The 24,421-nt window shown below is 38.7% G+C and overlaps 1 protein-coding gene across 2 annotated transcripts in view; it reads right to left on the bottom strand.

Annotated features, from left to right (window-relative positions):
- Positions 1 to 24,421, bottom strand: part of BEGAIN (brain enriched guanylate kinase associated) — a 114,164-nt gene that overhangs the window by 66,213 nt on the left and 23,530 nt on the right. Inside the window, exon 2 of one of the 2 annotated variants that reach the window (XM_040559293.1) lies at positions 10,585 to 10,674. The exons of the other annotated variant lie outside the window; for it this stretch is intronic. Coding sequence (XP_040415227.1) covers positions 10,585 to 10,674 — 90 coding nt within the window. The remainder of the gene's footprint in view (positions 1 to 10,584; positions 10,675 to 24,421) is intronic. 2 annotated transcript variants of the gene reach the window in all.

The raw sequence follows: 24,421 nt of genomic DNA, 5'->3' as shown, positions 1-24,421 counted from the left end.
AGCTGGGGGAGGAAGGAATTACAGGAAAGGTTTCAAAATTCCGTAGAGTAGGTCCTTTTGCATGAGTGGCTCTCTGTTTCTTCTACTGTTCTCTAAAGCCCCGCTGCTGTGACAACCAGTGGTGTGCAAGTCTTTACCCATTTTGCTTCATTAAAATATTTCTTTAGAAGAAAAGGACAGTGAGTAGAATATTAAATATTTAAACTGGTGAAAGAAAACCTCTCAAGGGAGACCACTTTAAAGGTTATTAAAAATGGGTCTTCAGACTTTCCAAAGCATTATTTTCACCAATTAGCTCTGTTTATACACACAAAAAATATAAAATATATGTTGGCACAGAAATTTGTGTTCACGAACATTGTAAGACAGCCAGTAATTGCCAGGTTTGAATTCTGGAATTGCTGTCAGCCAAGGCCTTTGAAGCCCTGTCCCCTTGGGCAGTGCTAGAGAGAGACACCAGTCCACAGTGTTGAATGTTGTTGATGGAGTTGTCCTCTGCAACTATTCAGAGGCAGTTCAGAGGAAATCTTACCAGGTGGGAGGTAGCACTATTCAGGCTCTACATTTAGGGAAAAGTGTTCTATTTTACATGAGAAAGTTGAGAAGATTTACAAGTTCAAGTACCATCAAAGTATCTGGTACTTTCTTGGTGTTAAGAATTTGCCATCCCAGTTTGCACTAGAGTGGAAGCAAACAAATGTTTGCATCCTTGGTGTCACCTTTCCAATAAACCTCTGTCCACAAAAGGCAGCGAGTGGACAAAGTAGATTTTTTTTTCCTAGAAATTCTCGCCCATCCTCTACTTCAAGCTGAATATTGGGGTCACTCTGCACAGCCCCAGGGAAGGGTTAGCAGGTTGATGAGTACCGTGGTAATGGAAAGCTCTTGCTCAACTCAGCCTGCAGTTGGTCGGGATTCATCTGTAGCGCTGGCTGGAGAAGCTCCAGGTGAATATATTTCACTGGAGCATTTCAGTCAAAGCCGAGATGCCATGTGGTGACAGTTCTATTCTGAGGAAGGTGTGCTGGAAAACAAGCAGGTTTTCATTGTACCTGTCTGATCTCCTGCCAGATCATCTGTCCGGCAGATGGCCTGATAGCAGAGGAATGCTGACGTGCAAAGTTAGGGCTGATCAGCTGCCTGGAGGCCAGAGGATTTCTCGAGCATGTTACCCTCAGACGGACCACAAAGACTGTTTCTCCTTGAGAGTTGACATCTGTGGGGATGCCCCATCGTTGGATGTCCTGGAAACCCCCAGGTCTCCACCTGCAAATGAATGTGCTTTGGTGGCACTTTCATGTTTTCTGCCACCTCGAGGCTTTGCCTTGCAGATGGTTCTGCAATGTTGTTTCAACATGGAGCAAAACCATTTCTGAAGTGCTGAAATTCTCCCTGAATGAACTGATTACATTCCTTCACATAGATCTAGGAGTAAGTAAAATAAAAATTGGTTAACAGTGTTTAGATGGAAATAAACAGAATGCAAAATGAGTTCCAGGTAGAGGTCCGTGTCAAATATACTGAAAAAACAAGTTGAAGGTATTCAATTCTGGGTAGTGAACAGAAATTGTAATGCAACTGTGAAATCCGAAGTCAAAATCATTGTATTTTGTGGGTAAATATCCTGCCTTGGATGAAGGAACATGTAAGTAGGAGCTGACCTGAACTGTGTTTTGGGGCTCTGAGTCTTGTACCTGGCTTTGCCACACATGGCTGGTATTACACCGGACAAGTGAATTAAAGCAAGACTGGCCTGACCAGAAGTAAATGCCAGCGCTATTGGTCAGCTGTGGCTCCTGCTTTCAGTCTGTAGTAATGAACAGACACTATCAGGATGAGATTAATCTGACCTATTTCAGAAGTGGTGACGCAAATCTGGAAGTACCCATTTCTTTCCATTAATTACAAAGGAACTCTAGTCAAGGAGCTCAGACATAGATAACCACAAGTTGTCAGATAACTCCCCCTCTTCCTGACTCAGTACTCCGTGTAGGAGATGAGGTAATACTATTTCCTTTCTTGTCTGCTCAGATTGCGTGGAGACCCACAAAAGAGAGCCACTAAATGTTTCAAAAGTGTTTATCACATCTGTTTCACGTCTGTGATGTGTCACGTTCTAAAAAAGGGCTTCATAGGATCAGGAATTTGGGAGCACTGACGGAAACTTTAAAAATATATTCTGGAAAAGAATTTCAAAAAGCATCTTTTTTTTTTTTTTTAATGTAAGGAACATCAAAATTGACCAGTTCTGCTAAAGATGTTGTTGTGAAAGGGCCTACAGAGCAGGAGACAAGGCAGCAGGATGGGGAAATGGGGAAGTGACTGCCTATGAGCCCAGACACAATGTGCTGACTTACACCACTGAAGAAACCCAGGAGCAGTGATGTGGTGGACAGCCAGAAAGCCTGGAGTCAGGTTTGTGCACCCACTCCTGTGGAAACACTTTCCCAATAGCATAAGGCTTCTGTGGACCTTTGTGAAGGGATGGCCTGTTTGGATCAAGGAGAACAAGCAGCCACATCCCCATTTTAATTTCTGGTCTTTGAATGGAGCCTGTCAGTACAGAGATGAGGGCAGTTAGCTGGGCAGGAGGCAAAGCCTTGGGGGCACCTCTTCCCAACAGATGGCTCACACCCAGGGAGCAGCAAGCTGGGGACACAGAGCTCTGGGTTAGTTTACAGCTAGCAGAGATGCCAATGGGTCCTCTACCATTGCGTTCCTACTGAGTGGAGCTGGGCTGCATAGGCAACTTGATCTTGGAGTTACCAGGCTTCAGCAGGACCTGCTGATCCATGGCTGGTGGTCTGGATTACCTAGTGCCTTTTCTTCCAGCACAGCTCTGCTGCTGGTCAAGGATTGTGTTAGATCTGCATGCCGCCCAGGTTGGACATGCTGCAAGAGAGGCACCAAAAGCTTGGCCTAGGAGCAATGGCTCTGAGATGACTGTTGTGTCATTAAATCTGTCCCCAGATTTATTCATTTTTTACATTTGTAGTTGTTGGGAAATGAAGTCCAAGCATTTAACAAGTGTTTTCTAGATTAATGAAAGATAGTTAATGAAGCAATAATTGGATTTCTATGTTAATCAAGTTTTGATTATGTGTTACATGCTCAGGGTCACAGTTTCAAAAGATTAATGCCAAAACTATCTTCCTTGTCTGCATTTTTTGTTTTTGTTTTGTGGCTAACCTGACATTTGCTTCCCTGATTAGAGGGATCAAATCAGATTACAAATTCTACATCCGGATATGTTATGACGAGAACCAAGCTATGGACTTGAAATTCATTTTATCTGGGAAACAGATTATATTGCTACTGCTCAGACCTAGAGCCCAGTCTACAAATTCCAAATATTTGGTGCTCTTTATTCAGCAGCTTCATTTGGACTGTAACAAATACATCAGCAAATGTTTATCCAGGTTATACAACAGGCATTTTCCTATAAATTCAGGTGTATACATTGTTCAGCTCACCTATTTTTTTTTTTGCAGATTTTCACTGAGGTCTGTCAGGTAGTTTTTTCACTAAAGCAAACCCACCATTTTTTTTTATTACTTCCACAGTAGTTTGTTAAATACTTTAAACTTCAGGGTATGAACAGCTTACATGTCAGATTCCGTGCAGATCTTTCCTTCATATGTATATACACATACACATATATAGATGTCTCTTGGAACTTTTTTTTTGCAAGCGTTAAACCATTTGAATTTTTTCTTCCAGTACTCATTTTCAAAATAAATAATCTGAAACTGGGTTTGGATTGTGAGAGGGAAGGCCTGCACATATGTTTCAGAAAAAATGTGTGGGTGATCCAAATCTGGAGCTCAGATAGTTTCCACATGACTGATGGACACATAAAACAAGTAACAGAGTCCTTTTCTTAGGTTCCAAGCAGAATTTAAACCAGAGAAGAGGGGTGATTTATCAGAAACTTAAAAGAGAATACTTTGGAAAGGAGGGGGGCAAGCAGTTGAAGTCCTAAGTGCAGTGAGACAGATCCTTAACATGAGAGTTCACTTACAGTACCCGGGGAGCTGATAAAGGTACCTAAAACCAGAAGAATTGCTGGATTTGGGAAGGTAATCTTTCTTATGATGTGAGAACATGCCTGTTGCATAATTCACACAACTAAAAACTCAGACCTAGCGAGCGATATTATACGGTAAATGTGTCTAAACTATGCTGGGCTTACTAGTAAGAGGCAGAAAAGAGGAATTTTTCTTAAAAATAAAACTGAATTACATTTTGGTTATACTGACCTAACAGTCTCACTGCAGAAGGGATGGCTTCTATATCAATTATATGGAAGCCCACGGACATCTATCCAAGAGTATTCAATATTAACTGTAATATGAAGTGATTAAGTTATGAAAATTCAGTTGCATGTTGACATGCAAAAAACCCTTAGAGGACCAGCTGTCAGCACTGAGTGTTCTTAAGTGAATGCTATTATTGTCAGTGGAATGTGGTAAGATTTTTGATATGTGCTCATAATAAGGACATACAAATAGTCTTTTATTTAAAGGTACTATCCATAACCTAAGGCTGTGAATGGATTGAATAGAAACACCATGAATAAAATTACAGCTTTCAGAAATAGACACTAAAGGTGTTTTGATTATTTTAAATGAAGTTTCTTCAGCAAGCAATTGTGATTCCCCCAGTGTGATGCAAACTCTAAAGGGCAAAAGAAAATGAATGGCGAGAACCCAGACATGCATCCAGGGAGCAGGCTATTGTGAAGAGCGCTGAGGAATCCAGGTTTCAGCCCAGCTCATGGCAGCGAAAGAGCTTGAACTCACAGATCAGGACAGGGACCATCCACCACGTGCAGCTGTGCTGGCTAGCCCAGCATTGTGCTTCACTGCACGGAGACTGAAGAGCTGAGCCAGCTCTAGGAGGACTGATTTAATTCTTCTGTTAACTTGATTTGGATCTGGAGTTTAAAAACACATTTCCATTTCCTACTAACAAGATGACCACTTTGATTGTGAGACACTTGCGAGGGTAAACACCTGTGTGTAGTCTGGCTGGCTGAATGTGAGAAATGAATGCAGAGCACAGTGGAAGGTGGGAGCCTTTTGCCCAAATTCAAAGGTGACTGAAGCAGATGACGGAGTGCCACAGTGGATGTAACAGAAATGGATACAATCTCTGCATTTTTCCAGGCTGCCTGCTAGGGCCTCTCTTAGGCTCTTCTGAAAACTTGTGAGGACTGACTGATTCCAGCTCAGTCAGGTGTACTCAGAGTCAGTGGATTTTACATGCAAACTCTTATGTTTGGTAAGTGATCCTACTGGAGTCTGAATAAAGCCTGTCCCTGTTCATTTTGTTTCTCTATTGCTAGAAAATGAAAGGATGAACAGGTGTGAAAAATAAAAGGTTGCAAGAGAAAAAATCCCATGCAATTTGAGGAGGAATACATGTTTTCTGACTCATTCTGTTCTCTCAATATTATTCACATTGTCCACACATTGCCTCATGCTCTAGACTACCTCTGAAATGAGGTCAGCTGGTGAAGCTGGGAGAGAAGGAAGTTACATTCTGGCATGGCAAACTTCAGCCAGCATTTATCCAAGAGAGAAGAGACATTGCCTCTATGACCATTCTCAAGGATCTTCATACTGCTTGCTGCCCAGATGCTGCTCTTGACATGGCTATGGAAGAATATTCATCTTGGCAAGTGCTGTTACTTTCTTCTTTCTTTCCTTCCTTCCTTCCTTCTTTCTTTCTTTGCAGAGGCCAATAGGTTCGTATAAAATGTTTCGCCAGAAAAATGGTGAGTTATCATGTGGATTGGCAAGATATGAAAGAATAAGAAAGTCAGGAGAAAGGGAATGACTTGAACAAATACTTCTTGCTGTAACAAAGGCTGGGGGTGGGGGAGGACTGCCTCACAAGGAAAGTGATTTGAAGCTGTTGAACAGCTGCTGTCTGCTTTTTAGTGTTTGGCAGAGTCCTAGCAGTCTGTACTGCATCTCACTAGGGAATCCAAACTACTAAGCAGTGATGAGAAAGGAGAGAAAAAAAAAAAGAATAAGGTATTGAGAAATGGAGGTAACAAAATTAGAGGTAGACTTCAATTTATGATTTGGAAGCCAACGAGAGCTCTCCAGGTGCCTGAGCAAGCTGCCTTCAGTTGCAGCATCTCTCCTTATGGCTTCAAGTGGTCAGCTTCTAGATTGCTTTGGTTTGTAGTCATGGATATGCACTCCCTCTGGAAATTACTGAAAGCAGCATGCCACATCAGCTCACAAGCTTATAAAGTTATATTTTAGTTGTGTTGTTAAACCTTTCTCATTTTTGCTTTTGTCTGTTCACCTTCCTAATTCATCTGGATCTAACTGTGCTGGAGCAGGACCGTGGGTCCTCCTGGATTGTAATTGTTTGTTTGTAATAGGACATGTAATGAGAATGGGTGAGAACCATTGCCCAGAAGCAAGCTGAACTTTGTATTATTCTTTCTTCTAAAGGACTGAGGTTGGAATGGGAGCAGGGGAGTACTATAGAAATGTGCTTTAGTAGTAGGGAAAGAATGTCAACCTGTCTCATTTTGCAGTAAGCATCCAGACATAAGTCTGGGCAGAGGTTATCACCTCTTTTCTCACCTTGGCTCTTTCCTTCCATTCACAATCTTTTTTTCTTTCCACTGGTTTGAAATTCATCTGTGTCTGGCTCAAAGGACTCATTTTGGTGGGCTGGCTTAGCACTTCCCATGAGAAAGATTATGCTAAGTAGCTGAAAAAATTAAATATACTCTTTTGGCTCCAGGACCAGTCAGACAAAATTACTACTTGGACAGGGGGAGGAGAAACTGCAGGTGCCACTGATTTTTTCCTTTATAAGCACTGTATATTACCTGCTCTGAATAAATTACAGAATTATCATTTTAATTATATCTGGTCCCAGTTGCGTTCTGAGCCTGTTTTGTGATAGGATTCACATGAAGAACTCATGTTGTATCTCTAACTGTAATCCATAGGTTCTTGCCTTTAAAAAGATGCAGATGTTTGCCAGATATTTTTAATAAAGAGTATAGTAGATAACACTTCTAGTGCTCAGGGTGACAGATAGTGCTGACCTCTCAGACACTTTCAGTAGCCATCAGTGCAGTTCTGCTGCAGTCTCTGTTCCATATCATTTGGTTCCCCCATCACACATGGCTGTCTGAAAATACTACAGTGCCAAGCCACAGAGGAGAGCTCTAGGGAATTTTGGAAGATTTTTCTGGCAGCAGAATAGATCATTGGTCTGCTAATACAAACAAAAAACAGAGCTGATTAAATAATACACCTTAACCTGGACAGACACACATTCTCGGCAGTGTACATGTAATTCATATTCTGAAGGCTATTCAGAAACTATTACTACACACAGAGTCATATATAAGGTTTTGAACAGCAACAAGGAGAACTACTGGCTGTTATCTGAATGCACGTATTTTGCTTGAGTGTTTCAACATATTTTTAGTTTTTCGCACAGTAATAAATGTTCATCAGCACTTTGATCAACTTGATATTACAGAATAAAAAAAAGAAAAAGAGAAAGAAATTACCATCTGTCATCTTTTGCTGATTATTTTGAGCCCTACCTTGTTTTATACAGTGTTTTATACTATTTTAGGAATTGTTAACTTAGGAGTCTTCTACTCTGCAAGAGTATAAATAAGTTCATCTCTAGCAAGTTCAACACTGCTCAGCATGTTGTGCTGTCACTTCACACAACCTTCCTCCCAACCTGATATCATGATTTATTAGTTCAGTTGAGTCTATTTTGTCCTGACTTTTCAGTGTAAGACTTTGTTTGTTTGTTTGTTTGTTTGTTTTGGTGGGTGTTTGTCAGAAGAGTGGGAATAAATAGAACTTAATTCCTCTGAACAGTCCAGCACTTTAGTATGGGCAATCCTGTGGTTTTTGGAGTGAGACAGCAAAAGAAGGAGCTCTTTGCAAGTAAGGGACCAAATGAAACAGAAAGCAGCTGTCTGAAGAGATGCTTGCGCTATTCACATGAAAAGCAATAGACAGTATGCTTCTTCAGAGGCGACCCAGGACCTTCCACTTATCCTGCAGATGTAGCACCCCAAAGAACCATGCAGAGTGACAAAGCAGATCTGTCTTCTACAGACTTTCCCAAAAGAGATGCTATAAATTCTTTCTGTACCCAGAGATGTTGATTACCTAAACAAAACTCACAAGTTTTTGCCTTATACCTGAATTACTTAAACATTCCATTTCAAAATTTTGTTGTTTTCTAATTACTTTTTTGAAGATTAAGGTGCAGCAGTCTGGATAAAATAGAATCTATCCTCATTTTGGAAGTGCAAACAGTAGTCATACTCAATATCTTTCGTTTTCACAAACAAATGTTTTTGTTGTTCTTGTTGTTCCTCCAGCAGGCTGACATTTCGAATACAGTTGGAAAGCAAGTTTCCAGATAAATTTTTAAAGTCTAGATATGTTGAAAAAATGTGATTAAGATATGGGTAAATAAACATAAAAGAAGCAAGCAAGGATCCAAGAAATTACTAAAATCTCTCCAGTAAAATTTAAATCATTTTGAGCTTTTTAAAAAGAAGAAGAATAAATGAAAAATATCTTTCAGCATCTACCTATTCTATGAAATGTTTAGATAGCCTGGGATAAAATCTTGGATTTGTGCACTTCAAGTTGTCCTGGTTTCAGTTAGGACAGAGTTAATTTTCCTCCTAGTAGCTGGCAGGGTGCTATGTTTTGGATTAGAATGAGAAGAGCGGTGATAACATGCTGATGTTTTAATTGTTGTAGAGCAGTGCTTACACCAAGCCAAGGACTTTTCAGCCTCTCTCTGTCCTGCTAGCGAGCAGGCTAGGGATGCAGCAGAAGCTGGGAGGGGACAGACCCAGGACAGCTGACCCAAACTGGCCAAAGGGGTATTCCATACCATCTGACGTCATGCTGAACAATATATAGGGGTGGCTAGCCGGGGTGGAGGGGTGGCCGGCTGCTCGGGGATAGGCTGGGCATCGGTCAACGGGTGGTGAGCAATTGCATTGTGCATCACTTATTTCGTACACATTATTACTATTAATACTATTATTATTATTATTATTGTTGTTATTCTTTTCCCTGTCTTAATAAACTGTCTTTATCTCAACTCACAGGCTTCACTTTCCCGTTTCTCTCCCCCATCCCGGAGAGGGAGGGGGGAGGGTGAGCGAACGGCTGTGTGGTGTTTGACTGCCAGCCGGGCTAAACCACAACAAAGTTTTGAAATGCTTGGAGAAAAAGTTTCATATTGTTCTCCAGAAAAGCAAGCTTATTTTCATTCAAGAGTAAGAACTACAAGTGGACAGCAATGGTAGGAAAAGATACTTCTCTCCAGGGAGCCTTTCAGGACGGCTAATAAATGTCATCCCAAGACCCTGAACTTTGTCATAGGCATCCATTAAAAAATATCACATAAGATCAAAGTCATCAGTTACACCATGGCTGCATGAATCTGTTCTGATTTTAAATGACTTCAAAATATTCAATCAAATTTAAATCAGGGTCAAACACTTTGAAAAAACAGTTTCACGTCCTGATTATATTTTGCTTCACTGGTCATCTCCTGGTTTTAACAAGGACAAGCAGCAGAACAGAGCTATTTTTTACGACAAACTCATCTAAACCCATCTAAAGGTAAGAATAGAGCACATGTGCAGAGCCCCAGGGGACTGCTAAACAGGAATTCAAGTAACTTTTCCAGGATTTTTTTTTTTTTTTTTTTACTCCACAAAGTGTATGTTGTGCCAAAAAATACTGAAAGAATCTTACTTATCTTACCTACACTAGCAGCACTCTTAAATTGAAAATTTGTGAACATTATTCAAAGAAAATCAATAGAATGCGAAAGGACAGTCTGAAGCTCAGCCTGTCTTTATTTTTTTTTATCTAATTAATTTCTTACTTCAAAATATATTTCAGTATTTCATATTTCATTGAAAACTGTAGGATTAGCGAATGACATTTCTTCTACATACCTGCCACTTGTAATAATGTCAAGCAACAAAGAACAAAGAGTAAATTCAGGAGAAAAGTAGAAGAAAATCTAAGCAAAATATGGAAAAATGAGTCATTATTTAAACTTACACTATATGCTGCATAGGGATGTAAACTAGAATCAGTTACAACTCCTCCATCTTTTCACCATCTCTATATCTATGGCATTGAAAAAAAACTTATTTCAGGAAACCAAATACTAATGTAAACCTATCAAAGGAGAGATAATATATAAGTACTGTCAATTAAGAAAGGTGAGTAAACTGCCCAGATAACTGTTGTATCAATAGTGGAATTCAATGCACTCCATCAGAAAGAAAGAAAAAAAAAAAGATGTTAAAACTTCAATTTTTATACATGCTAATAATAATTATTACAGGCTTGGCTGAGGCAAGCATCTAGAGTACTATAATAAACAGCTTTGCTGTCATTCTCCTAGTTTAGAAAAAGTAGGACAACTGAACGATGAGAGACTGTAGACTGACATGAAGAAATGAAACATTTTTACAGACATCAGAAAGTTAGAAAGAAAGCATAACTTCACAAAACATCACTTATTCATTACCTGTCCCAGAGAGTAGGTGAAGATTTTGCGAGCCTGCCCTGGAGAATTCTAGGTTGCCATAGGCAGGTTGGCACCCAGGAATTTCGTACCCTGCAGCATGAATAGAGGATAAACCATGGCTAGGTATGGCTCATAAGACATACGAGTGATAACCTAGCTAGATTTGCTGCATATCAATAGGCTATGGCGTAATTTGGTACTAGTTATTATTCAAGAGATTTTACCTTAAAGCAGTATTAATTCTACAAAACAAGGTTCCAGTGCACACCTTTAGTGATTTTCTTGTACAATGTCTGTTGTATGTCAGAATAGGCATTTAAGATTGACTTTAACATGGCTGTAAATAGGTGCTACTCCATCTACTTTACTGGAGAAGCATTTGCTCTTAAGATTTGTGAATCGAGCCCTTGTATTTTTTCATTGTTAAAGCATCAGATTAAGCAAATTTATGCTTCATCAAAAGAGGGTCACCAAAATTCCTTCTGAGCACCACAGTGAGAACATGTTTAATAGTTTTAATTAAATCTGGGCTGAGGTTCAAGTTCCACATACCAGGTTCCATGCACATCTACTAGCAGCAGAACAATAGCTGCAAAATATTTGCTGGAAATGAAAAACACAAAAGGAAGCAATCTGAACAAGCAATATAAGCCATGAATAACACAAAGCAAAAGCAGATCCAGAGCCCAAGAAAAGGCCAACAAGGCAGGCTAATTAGAAATGAGAACTGTTACCCAACATTAACATCAAGCAGTGCTGGTAAGATTCAAAACACTCTGTTCACTCCTCAGTCAAGCAATTTTCTCTCAAGTCAAAGGTGGTTTTTCCTGAGTAAAATCTGAGGAAGAACTACAGTACTGGGCCACACAGAATACCCCATAAAGTATTACTGTAGTCCTTTGTAATATCAAAAATGCACATAAAATGCCTTGAAGGATAAACAAAATAAAAGATCATGTTTTCCTCACTCAAGCACATTCATATTTATGAACCAGAATTTTTGCATGAGTTTTCCCTGTGGTCAGTGGTCATTGTGCATGCAGAAAATCCTACCTTCCAATATTCACCATCAATTACCAGTGGGTACTGCAAAGTAGTGATCTTCTATATGTTCCTTAAAACACATCTTTACATACAGGGACATGTTTCAGGAACAATAGCTGTGCTACAGAAAGCAGCAGAGAATCTCAATATTTATGATAATGGAGAACTCTGATGAGTCTCTTGCCAGTTCTGTAAGTCCACCTGGGAACAGCTTCACGTCAAGAACTATTGGCAGCAAGATGATGCTCTTTAGGGTACTCAGATGAAAAGCACAATGTGAATTCCAGTATATCGCTCTAGTTGTGCCACTGAGTTATTCATTGAAAAATGAAGGAGCATTTTGAATATTTTTTAATTTCTTCCACACCAGACTTGGACTAGGTATGTGAAGACATCCAGAGAAGGTAGAAAAATAATGGATGGCCTGAGGTGTATGTGTTGTCATCACATGAATTTACAGCAATATTAACTTGAAATTCAAAGTGGAGGTGAGGAAATCTCTAACATCTCAGTATTGTCAATTCTTCAGTGAGCAGTCAGTATTACTTTAGATTATGTATCTCTCACAGCTTTCCTGATGTTCTCAGGCAAGCTGTAAATCTCACAATCAATACGTGTGTATTTATTTAATACATATCAGTCCTGTATTTCACTATATGTTTATATTCTCAACTCTGGATGACAGGAAAACTTTCCACTGTAAGAATGTAGATTTGAAAGTGGTCTCTATCTGTCATTCCATTTTGTATCTACATATTTTTAAGTACAGAATTGTAAACTGCTCCTAAAAATCTGATCCTTGAAATCTTAATTTGAAACAAAATCTGAGAATGCAGTCACAGTTTTTTTTCCAGAACTAATGGAGCTTTTTCAAGTCACTGCATTTTGTGTATTTCTCCCCAGTTCAGTGAGTAATCCTCAGTGTTATTTTTCTAATGAAGTAACAAAACTCGCAAATTTTGAAATGGGTGAAATTAAAACATTGCCTGGCTTTTCAAGCCCACAAAATCAATTAAAGTGATGATTTTGGAGCTAAGACATTATCTTAGCAGGGACAAATCTCTGCTGTTTTCAAATCCATTGCCAGCTCTCTTCTGTGTAGTGTCAAGCTAACCTTGAAAAACCATACCTTTTACTGATACATAGCAAATAGCTTTGGTATATAGGTAATCCTGACAAAACATTTTAAGGCTATGAGGTTGTGAGATGTTTTGATAGAGAGAGGAGTGGTGTAAATTCCACTTAGCTGTTTGTTCACTGTTTTTCCTGACATTTTTCAGTAGTAAATACTGTGTAATCGCTACATAAATGAACTAATGCACATAAAAGCTCTGCTCAAAATGTGGTGGGTCTTACAAAGATCCCCGAAGGGATTTAATAACATCCTGTCTCAGATAATCAGTGTCAGATGCAGCCATTCTAATCACATTCTCATGTGCAAGGTTTGAAAATAATTAGTATTATTTGTCAGATATACAAATGCAAAAGTTGATTTGTCAGCTTTTGCAATTACATGGGTTCTATCATTGGCAAATCAGAAATCAGCAAAACATATATATATATACATATATATATATTTGTCTAAATAAACTATGAATTTTAAAAGAAAAAAAAAGTTCCCAGTTCTGTCATTGTATTGTTTCCTTTCTCAAACAACAGTTGTAAGAAACATGTAACTATTGAAAAATAATTTTAAAAGCCTATTTGAAACTATTTTTAATAGTATCAATACACAAACAGCAATTTACTATAGGAAAAATATCCATCTCAACAAACTGATGGTAAAGTATTTCAGATTACCAAATTTTAAAGCGACTTTTTATTGTACTACAGCATGATAAAGTAACTCATTTTCCTTTTCTTTCTACAGAGCTTCCCTTATCCCTCACTGAAGTGATTGAGACAGACTCCTGTGTCAAGTGAGGTTCAAACTTGAGCATACTGTTGTAACAGCCTGTGTTTCCTTGGCTTGTCCTAGAACATGCAGTACATTACTTCAGATATTGTCTGTGGCTCATCTGACAATAATCACAGATGATACTCACAGACCTATAGCAATTTTTATTTTTTTCTTAAAGTGGATTTCTCAGTGAGACATGATCAACACTTTATTTCACCACCCGGACAGGAACAACTAGCAATTCATCAGTTTTGGTGGCAGAAGATGATTGATCCATTGTGCGTATATTAAACTCATAGAGATTACTTTTTCTATTTAAAAAAAATGTTATGAGAAAAATAAAAACCATGACCTTTATGCTTCCATCTTCATATTTCACAGGTGAGTAGAATTTGTAGTGTCTGATATTATAAAGATCCTAATTTCACATGCTGCTCTTCAAAAATACTGTTCTTTTCATGCATGAATATACCCGATTCATTTATAAACACCAAGGAAAATCTGAATGATTTTTTAAAATTCTGCATTTTTCAGAAGTTGGAAAATTTCAAGGTTACTCCTTTCTCCACTTGTGCATGGAGAACTTACTGAATGGATTTTTAATAGTCTTTAAGCAAAAGTCACCTCAAACCTTGCCCCCTTGAAAGGGAGAAGGATTTTCTGTAGAACAGGAAAGAACATCTCCTGATCTGATTTTAGCTTAAACTCAGTGTTCTTTAAGACCTGAAGGGGATTTGAAAGTCACTTAAACTGGGTTGTTCTAATATCATTTCTGGACTTGCCCAATTTAGCCCAATTTTGCCCCAGTATAAAAGCAGCTAAGCATAAAAACTGCTATTTTTGCTTCTATTAACACCATGCAGCTATTTTAAGGCCATGCTTTTATAAACACTAATAAGCCCAGATGAAACATTGACAGAGCAATCTGGAAGAACCACAGGGACACCTTGGAACATACTGTCACGACTTTACCTCCACATCCCATCCTCATTGCAGGAGCATGTGGCGGTGGTGCTGATTTAGCATCACAGACTTGTGAGATGCTGTCAGCTGCACTCGCTACTTACTTTCCTACCAGTCATGCCAAAGTAGGTAACTGGCTGTCATCTCCATGGAACAAAGGCTGGAGCTGATAAAAATGTCAAACAATACTTTTTCTGTGAGGGGGTGGCAGTTCTATTCCTGGAGTTACCCAGAACTATCTATGACCCCTGCATTAAATAATGTAAAGCTGCTATAGGAACTGTAACAATATATCTTTGTGAATATTTTAAATATAATTCTCTAATTGAAATATTTTGGGTCTTTACTACAAACCAGGAAGATATGAGGACTTTTTAATGAAGAAAATAATAGGTTACTTTTTTGCTATAAGTAAAACAATGTGTTTTTTTTTTTTTCCAATTGTTATATTTTCAGAAATGTCCAGGCCATTTTAACATAAAAATATTGCATACAACATTCCAATTAATACATTTCAATTTTGCAAAGTGTTAAACCATCTGTCAATGGAAAATTTTGGGTGACCTTGGCTATCAGTTATGCTATCAGATTTTTAATTTCTATCATATTTATTTATGTATATTTACCAAATCATGTGAGCATCCTTCAGTGGATGCATAAGTATGTACTTTAAATCTACTATTTTTAGAAAATATTTATGGTAAATAGTATATAAAACCTTTAGAGTTAAATGTTTGTGCTCAGACTATAAATACCTGAATGAATCACTGTATTAGGCATGTTGACAGAACAGTTGTAGGTTTGGAGCTACCTGTAATGTTTGATTTTGTTTGTTGGTATCTTCAAATATGTGTGTAGCCAAAACACAAATTATGTTCCATTCAGACACAAGGCAGTTGGTTCAATACAGGTGTACCAAAAAAAATGTAATGTATTATGTGTAAAGTTTTGCAAAGTTGGGGATAACTTCTCTTGGTATCAATCTAACATTTTATTGTGGCTATATGACTTCATATTTTGTCAGTCTTTAAATGCATGAAATATACAAACAGAACTGAAATTTAACAGCTGGCTGAGTACAATTTTATTGATGATTAGATTTGGGGGAAGAGAAACAGGTGCAGAAACACTCCCTCCTGCAACTACAGAAAAATATGATAGGAATTAGTCATTCAGTATCTGCATGGAAATAATCATAAATTGTTAATAATATTTCATTTTGAGTTTCCTACTTGGGAAGCTGATAATCTGCATACTGTGAAAAGCATTAGCTAGACTGACTGTCTTGCAACTCATAAACTATTGCTGTAGAATAAAAACAGTCACACTTTCAAGGTTATAGATTGTTTTTGAAACGTATTCAATGACAGTTGGTAGTTTCTACACTGTTTAAATGCATTCTGTTATTTCCTATGTGAAGCAATAGCCATAAATATATTGTACAGGTGCCAAAATATACCTATTGTCTGTAGGTATGTCCCATCAGAACTATACATGCTTACATGTTTAATATGTTTCATGAGTTTTTATTTTTGTAATTTTTTCCAATGCTGTCAGTGATAACAGCCAACAGCTTCACTGAGGCATTTATTTTGAGGATGAGTTTTTGTGTAATGGCAGAATCCAGTGTTCATGAGGGATGTTTTTTCCATGTGTAGGAAAACAAGTATCAGGCTGACCTAGGGGCTGTCCTTTCCCACATTTCCTCTGGATTCTTTTCTTCAACTATCTGAATAAGTGTTTCTAACTAGGCCATCATGGATCATTTTCCTCTACTTTCTTCCTATTATAATTGTTTTCCTCCAGCATCCCAACAGCAGTTCCACGTCTCACCCTTTTTATGGTTTGACTTCAGGCAAGATTTACATTACTCCAGTTGCCCTCTCTGAGGGCATTTAATAAACCTTTGGTTCAAAATGGAAAATACTTTAGGGTAGCTGATTTTAAGTATCTGGATATTCTATCTCTAGTATTCTATCTCTAGAAGTATTCTATCTAGTATTCTCTCTAGAAGTGAATTTTTATGAGTCTGAAAGAGAAAAATTTGGAGATGTTCTGGATTCCTAATATGTAAGTATATAGATGTTCAGAGTATCAGCTGCATGAATTGGTAATACATTAAAAGCTAACTTGTAAGTCCTTTATTACCAGTGTAATTCTCCCCTTTTCCTGTTTTTCCACTGTCTTGCTTGTATCCTTTAAGCCTGGGAGTTTTGGATAATCACTGACTCATTTTGTGCTCCAGAAATGGACTACATAAGAGGACTTTTCTAAATATATGAAAGTATTTATTGCATGCATAAGCTGTGCTTGTACTTGTATTTCATACCTTTCCAAAATCCAGTATGATTTTTTTAAAGTAGGCATGTGAATGCCTGAATAAAATCATACTGAATAAGGATTAGGCTAAATTTTACTGAGAATAGCACCTCTTCTGTGTGAAGTTTTGGTCTGCACTTGCACAGATCCAGCAGTCCATGACTGGTGCCTCCAGAGAAACTGAAAGAACTAATAATTACAAGACTTTTTTTTTAAATGTTTGACTTGGTAAGTAGAATAAAGCTAACATTTAAGAACAAAATGTTATAAACGTTTTACTTCAGATATCCTAAATTATATCTCACAGATCAATAACTTTAATTTGCCCAAGGAATACACAGAATAAAGACTGGTTTTCTAAGCAGCTCCAGCAAACTATTGGGTGAGGTGTTTCAGCAAGAGAGGGAAGTGCTGACATGCTGGGAAGAGGGCAGGGATGTCTCTCTGGGAATGCTATCACAGTCACCTGTCTTCAAGACAGGGATTCAGTCTGGAAGAAATGGAAGGGAAAAGCTTATTCTGAGATTTAAAGGCATCTTAGAAACAAACTCAAAAACAAAGCTGGTCTAGATCAGTCCAAGAAAAGCAAGTCTGAGAGAGGATGCGGCCGCCCTTTTAAGATAACAGGGAAGGGAAATAATTAATTCCTCTAAAGAAAGGTTTGGCTTAAGAACAAGTAAACAGAACTGGCTATGATTATATTTTCTTCTGGAAATTAGAAAACTTCTAAGGATGGAACAACATGATTCTGGAACAGCCTTCCAATAGGAGTAGCAGACAAAAACACTCAGAAGATGGAGTATGCAGTTGCCTGTAACTGCAGATAACTGCTCCAAATGTCCGTGTTCCTGCATATTTTCTTCCTTTTTTTTTTTCTTTTTTTTTTTCCCCTTCCTATCTTGCTCTTTCACAAAATGACTTTTGTCAACAGATTTATTCTCATAGCAGGTCTCAGCCCTTCTGGATCTTACTCCCGGTACTTGTGGGAGATCAGAACCAAGCACCAACTTGGTACTGACAATGACAGGACTCAGAAATGGCAGAAATCTCATTGAGAAGGCCAGTGTCAAGCATCCTACCTTTCAGAACCTGATGCAGCTAATGAATTTGTCATTTGATCTCTACTGACAATACATTTATCAGTCCAACAATTTTACTTGTACACAATACAAACGCACTGCAGCAGAACATTTTTATTTTGAACTGAGAATACTATGATTACGTAGATAATATCTAGAGAAACATTCCCAGAAGATGCTTCCAGGCAGCTTAAAATCAATAGAAATGATGAGTATTCTACATTTCTTAAGATTTTGTTTCTGGTTTGTCTATATAACCCTTATCTTTTACCCCTGAAGAGAATGGGTGCTTTCACTGTGGATAAATTTCTATGTCCCCTTTTGCTGAGAAAATTAAGCACCGAATGATCTACTTCAGAAATCTGCTCACTGGAGAGTTGGCAAATATGCATGTAAACAACTGCTCTTGAGTACTGTCTGAGCTATTTTTGTGTTATAGTTTGGTAGGTTAGATGAAAGAATTAATTAAAAAGAGAGAGAGAGAAACTAGATTTCATTTCAGAAATTGTTTTTCTTTTTTTCTGACTGCTCAGAAACTCAGTGAAGTCCTCCTCTCTTGTCTGCCACCATAGATTTAGATCCTTTTTGCTAACCTCCGCTCTTAGTAAAGAAGTTATTCATCACTGACTGTACCTCTGATGAAATAATTCATTGAAATTGCCTGGGCTGGTTGGCATGGAGTTTATCCCTTGTATATCCATAAAGGTTATCCCAGTCCATCTTACACTCTCTGGGACTATTTGCAATTGATTCTTTCTAGTTTTATGTGTTTTCCATTATAAAGGACAGATTTGCTGTTGTCTTAGGGTATACTACATCCATTTTAAAGACACTTATATACGCCAGGCACTGCTACATTGGACTCTCGGGTATGTCAAATAAACAATATGGCTCCTGATGTAGAGGAAATCAATTCTCTTCTTTCACTTGACTTCCTCTCCTACCTTTTGCCTTTCTTATCTATTTAAAGTATTAGTTCATTGAGGGTGGGGCAGTCTCTTAGTATATGGGGGGAGCAGCATACAGTGTAATGAATCCTTACCTCAGAATGGGACTTCAAGTGATACAGTGAAAAGAAAATGTGAGGAAGATTCTGGGAAAGTCTTTTGAGAAATCAAGAAAAAGGCAAGAAAGGACAATATCTGAAGGATGGCAGTCTTAGAGATGTATTGAAAACAATCCAATACTCTTGGATTTGACTGGGGTGAAATTTCAGATTAATGGCAAGACCTGAAAAATATTATCTTGAATACCACTTGAAACCACAAGAATGTTGATTAAAAGGTTGAATCTGAAATACACAGAAGCCAGACCAGGCTTAGAAATAAAGGCTATGCAGAATTTCACCTCCCCACAGATGAGAGCTGACAGGGGAGGGGGCAATGCTGGTGTGAAGAAGCAGGCATGGTACTTGTGCCAGGGCAAGGGGCCACAACTGCTGTTTCTGCAAGAGGGCTGAACAATAGTTTTCAGCCTCCTCACAGCAGCCTTTCCCTTGCCAGTAGCAGTGGCAGGTCTCTGGCAGAGGCAAAGCAGGCAGCTGCCCCAGCAACTGCTTACTTTGTCTATGTCTAGAGCTGGCTCTGCAAATCCCATTCCGTTTATTTCAGGGTTTGAATCATATACTATACCTGGCTCAAGGCCCATTCTATGCTTCAAAAGTGCTTTGGGGAAAAAAAAAAAAGTGCTGCAAAACAAAATTGCCAGGTGTGAGCAATCAGAGCACAATTACATCTATTATGAATGGAATGAATTATCTCCTTAAAAAAATATTAACTGTTGTGGAACATGTCTCATTTAGCAATTAAAAAATGTATACGTTCAGGTGAGTCTTATTACTGCTGGCTAACTCCTGTCATGCTTTTTTGTACTTCCTTTTGAATGTCAGAACTGACTCTGTTGCAGAAAACAGTCTCAGTCTTTATCCAGATGTACATCAGTGAGTCATGAGCACGAGACTGTTTTATTCAGTATAGACAATGTCTAACTATGATAACAGTGAACTAATGTATACATTTAAAACTACAGGGTTATAAAAGCAGAATGCGGAATGGTGAGAATTCATTGATATGAAAAAGACCTCTCAAACGGAGAGCATCAAGGATTACATGTGATACAGCTCTGAAGCAGTACTTGGCTGAAGTGCAGGTGCCTGCCTTCAAGACAGGGAGGAATAGAGAAGGGTTGCTCTCTAAAACCAGTCTCACAGATGCTGACAGTCGGGACTCTGGAGCTCCCTGGGAGGCTGGATGGACACAGAGCTGTCTGGGGCTGAGCAGCTGGGATCAGCTGCTGGGATACCTCTGCAAGAGGTACAAGTCCCTGGAGGAACTTAGCTCGTTCAAATGGGTTTGCAAATCCACCTCACTCAGAGGGCTGGGCAACATGGAGTTAGTAGAGAACCCAGCAGCTGTGACCACTTTTATTTAAGGACCTAGTGATGATAGTATATGTCACACCCGTTTGGTGATCTGAGTGGGGAGCACAGTTTAATTCCCATTTGAGAGACCTTAGGTCCATTTCTACATTTTCTCAGGGTATAACCTTGCTAAGTAGCTATCAACATGAACTTTCAGGCCATCCACTGAAGCCTGGTGCTGGACAACTAGAAATACAAAGTCACAAAGCCATCAAGAAAAACGATAAGAAAGAGGAGTTTGCTTCTGTAGCTCTTGCTGCCTTGACTATATGGTATGCCTGTCTTTCTTCAGCTGTTTACAGAATCAGAGCTCCTTATTCAGATGGTCTGAAGGTCCCTCCTGAACCCAGGGACTTCTTGAGGCAATGCAATGCCTGTATTTTGTGCCCAGAATATGATTTGGATCAGACATCAGAAGAACAAGTATATGTGACTTTAGGTGCGGTAAGCTAATGCTAACTGCCCTGTGCAAATAACTGAAAATTTTTAATATATATATATATATATATTTTGATTTGGTTGCCAAGTGCAACTGATGGCTCACTGGACTTGAGGTTTGTAACACTGTTAACTTGTTACAGTACAAACCTGGAAACCAGAAGGTCTGACCTGGTAGCTGATCTCCTTGAATGAAACAAAAACATTTACAGGAAACTAGGAAGGCAGAAATTGCAGTAAGACAGTGGGGCCAAGACACCTGGAAATCCGGTTCCTACATTTGCAGGCTTTTTAATGACCATAAGTGATTAGAATCAAATTCCTGTCTCAGCCAAAAGATAGCATTGTAATATTCCTTAATGTATACTGAGGCTCTGTGCCACTCCTGAAGGAGTTGGAAGAGCATCACGCGGCCCATATAATCAAACCTTCTAGGCATGCAGCAGTCAAGTGATGGGGTGGGCTGTTAAAATGTGAACCTGTTAATATGAGACTGTACTCCCTTATTTCTCATGTAGTTATGGATGCTTTAACTTTCCCACAAGCCCTGCTTAAAAGTATCTCCTTTGCCAGAAATACGCTACTGTTTAGTAGCTGAGTAATGTTTTTTATCTCTTTGCAAGCTTCAGACTCCTGCCAGTTCCAGACCAAAGCTGCAGCCTTTTGGCTTCCGCAAGCACAGAATGTATTGGTTTAAACCAGGGTAGATCGAAGACTTGTCTCTAGCTAAAGGAACTACTTCGCTTGGCTTTTGGGCTGGGGAAAGCATCGTACCTGATAAACAAACACCACAGCTCAGCTAATGAAACTGACAGGGAATGGGTAGCACTTGGTTAGCAGGTAAGCATTCCCCCTGAGCAGCTGGCAATGCCCTAAGTGTTATTTGCAGTACATGGTGACTACTTAATAATGTTATAGTCTGCAAAATACCCCAGGCAATGTGAGATGAGAGAGGGGATGTTTGTGAGAGGATGAAGCACTAAGTTGAATGATACTATGGATGTGTTTAAGGTAGCTCAGGTGTGAAAGCAGTAAGTCCTTAATTATCAGATAGTTAATTCAGAAAAGCTTAAGTTTTCTTTTTGTTGTGGTACATTTTCTTTGCTTTATACAAAGAGAGTTTCTGGAGCTGAAGGTCTACCTCTCCCAAGCTTCATTAGTGCTGCTTGTATATTTCTCATTCCTAACATCACTGTGATCTCCTCTGCATAATTAGAACTGAGAGTAGAAAATTAAGAAAGGTTTAACTTTCCCATGCCTTTGTATTGTTTTAGTATGGCACAAGATCACAGAAAGGACTGAAATTTCTGTTCTGCCCATGCAGTAGCTTTTCTGAAGGAAGGGTGACAACCTTGACTGTCACCAGAGAATGCTCTGACTCACTGCTAACACTGTTGCAACTGGTGAACTTCTGAGCTCTTGATATTAGAATTCAGATTTATTTTACAACACATTTCTCTATTTCTCTGCCTCTGAGCATAGCTATACCGCACATCTTGTTGCTTATTTCATTAGCAACTAGTCGCTTTCTCTCTGTCTATCAGTCTTCGGGGAAGAAACCACACTCTTCCCTTGCTACTGGAAGGCTGATGCTTGATCCTGGCAGCTGTTTTACACCTTCAGATGAGCAATCTTCTTGACTGCTCATAGGAATATCCAGTTAAGGTCTTCATAGCTTGTTCTAAGAGAGATTTTTCTTCCTGACTCTCTTCCTCCTTTGCAAAGTGTATTTTAGCATCATTCTCAAACTTTGTACTGGCAACTATCTCCTTGCTGAGAAGTGACATCCTTTCACGGTCTAACGCCCAGTGTCTTGTTCTTGTCTTGTTTTCACGTAATCTATGTTTAACAGCTCCAGACATCTTGGCAGGAGGGCCAGAACATACTTACTCTCTGTATTTCTTGGCCTCCTTCTGATACAACTTAGAGTTCCTCTGCTCCCTATGGACCTTTGAAAGAACAAAGTGGAAGGGGAGTGCAAAATCCTGCTCTCTTTCTCCCTTGCTGTGATCAAGTGCAATAGGAGTGGCAGTTCCTGTACTCCCAGGAAAAGACATACTAAACTCTTTGGATAGCAAGAAGGACATCCTTTGCTGGCAACACTGGCCAACATCTGGGGAAGCTCCACAAGCAGTCTTTTGATGCACCTCCACAATTTATTTTCAATAGGGTGTGTCTTAAAGGCACATTTTAACATTTTAGGATAAACTCCTGCCCTAGTGAAGTTAACATTGAAGAACCAGTGGGAATTTAGGTATTTGTTTCTTCTCTGATTTATTGTGAATTCTTTGAACTATGGGCCAATCCTGTAGACAAATTTAACACTTTACCATCCTATCTTATGGTATGACAAGAGCATTATGCTGTTAGGTAGATTGCCTACTTATAGGTTATGTGTTTATGCCCTGGCAGAGTCATGAACTTTCTGACTCCTAAAGACTAACTCAGGTGGTAGATGACGAGATCTATTGTCTCACATTAATCAGACCTGAGTTAACAAACAAAGAAACAAAACAATCAATCAATCAAACAACCAAAAACAAAAAAAATCAACATAAAAACTGTTGGAGTGCTCTGATATTTGATACCTTTTCATAGCTCTTCTCTCTCAATATAACTCGGAAACTTTTCAGCCAAACTGTTTGTTTTGGAGAATATGACTGAGATACAGAAAAGGGAAACAGAGAGAAAAAGAAAAACTTTGAAATTAACTAGTGACATTCAGTTAGCTGTGCACATTTCTGGTTTATAGCATGAGTTGAAAAGAATTAGTACATTGAATGTCAGTAGTAAGCATGGGAATAGCTCATTAAAAAAAATGTGGATTTTATACTCCTTTTAGAAACTTGTGTGACCAACTTAGCCTATGCTAAATACTTCATTAAAGGTTATGAAGGTTGAATGATGGCAGTACATGTGGGAAAAAGAATTTTAAACAAGCTGAGGTCTCTACAGGTTTCTATAAATACAAGGTTTCTGTGATGGTAGACAGCATTTTTTTTATTTTATTATAATTTTATTTATTTATTTATTTATTGTATCCCAACACTTTTCTGTTCATTCGGACCTGACAAAGTAAATTAATAATAAAAGTTGAACAGGAAAGGTAGATACAAAGAAAACAGTTGTCTGGATTTATTGAGCCCACTTGATGGTGTTGAAATTATTATTATTTTTTTTATTTTTTATATCCCTTCAGGCTATAGTATAGGCCTTCTAGTATATGTTAAGCACCACATAAGAGAGCAAAGAAACAAATTTTGCTTACCATTAGTGATAATGTTATACTCTAAAATTAGTATCTCTGCTGTGGTGTAGAACTACTTATATTGAACAACTGTTTCTCTTATCAGTAAATGCATATGCAATATGACATCACTTAGTTCAAATGGACAGTCCCACTGATCTGGAAGGTAGAAACACATGAGGATCCCTACTAAAGGCAAACAAGGAGCAAGAAGGCGAATCACCACAAGTGCTGGGGAGGTAGCACACATGCCAAGAGTGTTGGGGTATGCCCCCACAGCACCCGAGCCATGCGCCTATCCGACTGGTGGCAGCACAGTGTTTTGCTGGGAGGCTTTGACCTGCAGGTTAACCAGCACAGGTGGCTGTGGGGACTGAGCTCGCTCCCAGTGCTGGCTCGCTCCAGGGTTTGCTGAGTGAGGACTGTCT

This window comes from Cygnus olor, chromosome 5, assembly GCF_009769625.2.
Source record: "Cygnus olor isolate bCygOlo1 chromosome 5, bCygOlo1.pri.v2, whole genome shotgun sequence".
NCBI classification, from domain to species: domain Eukaryota; kingdom Metazoa; phylum Chordata; class Aves; order Anseriformes; family Anatidae; genus Cygnus; species Cygnus olor.
Note: the sequence above shows the minus strand (reverse complement) of the source record. Positions and strands in the feature narration are given on the sequence as shown.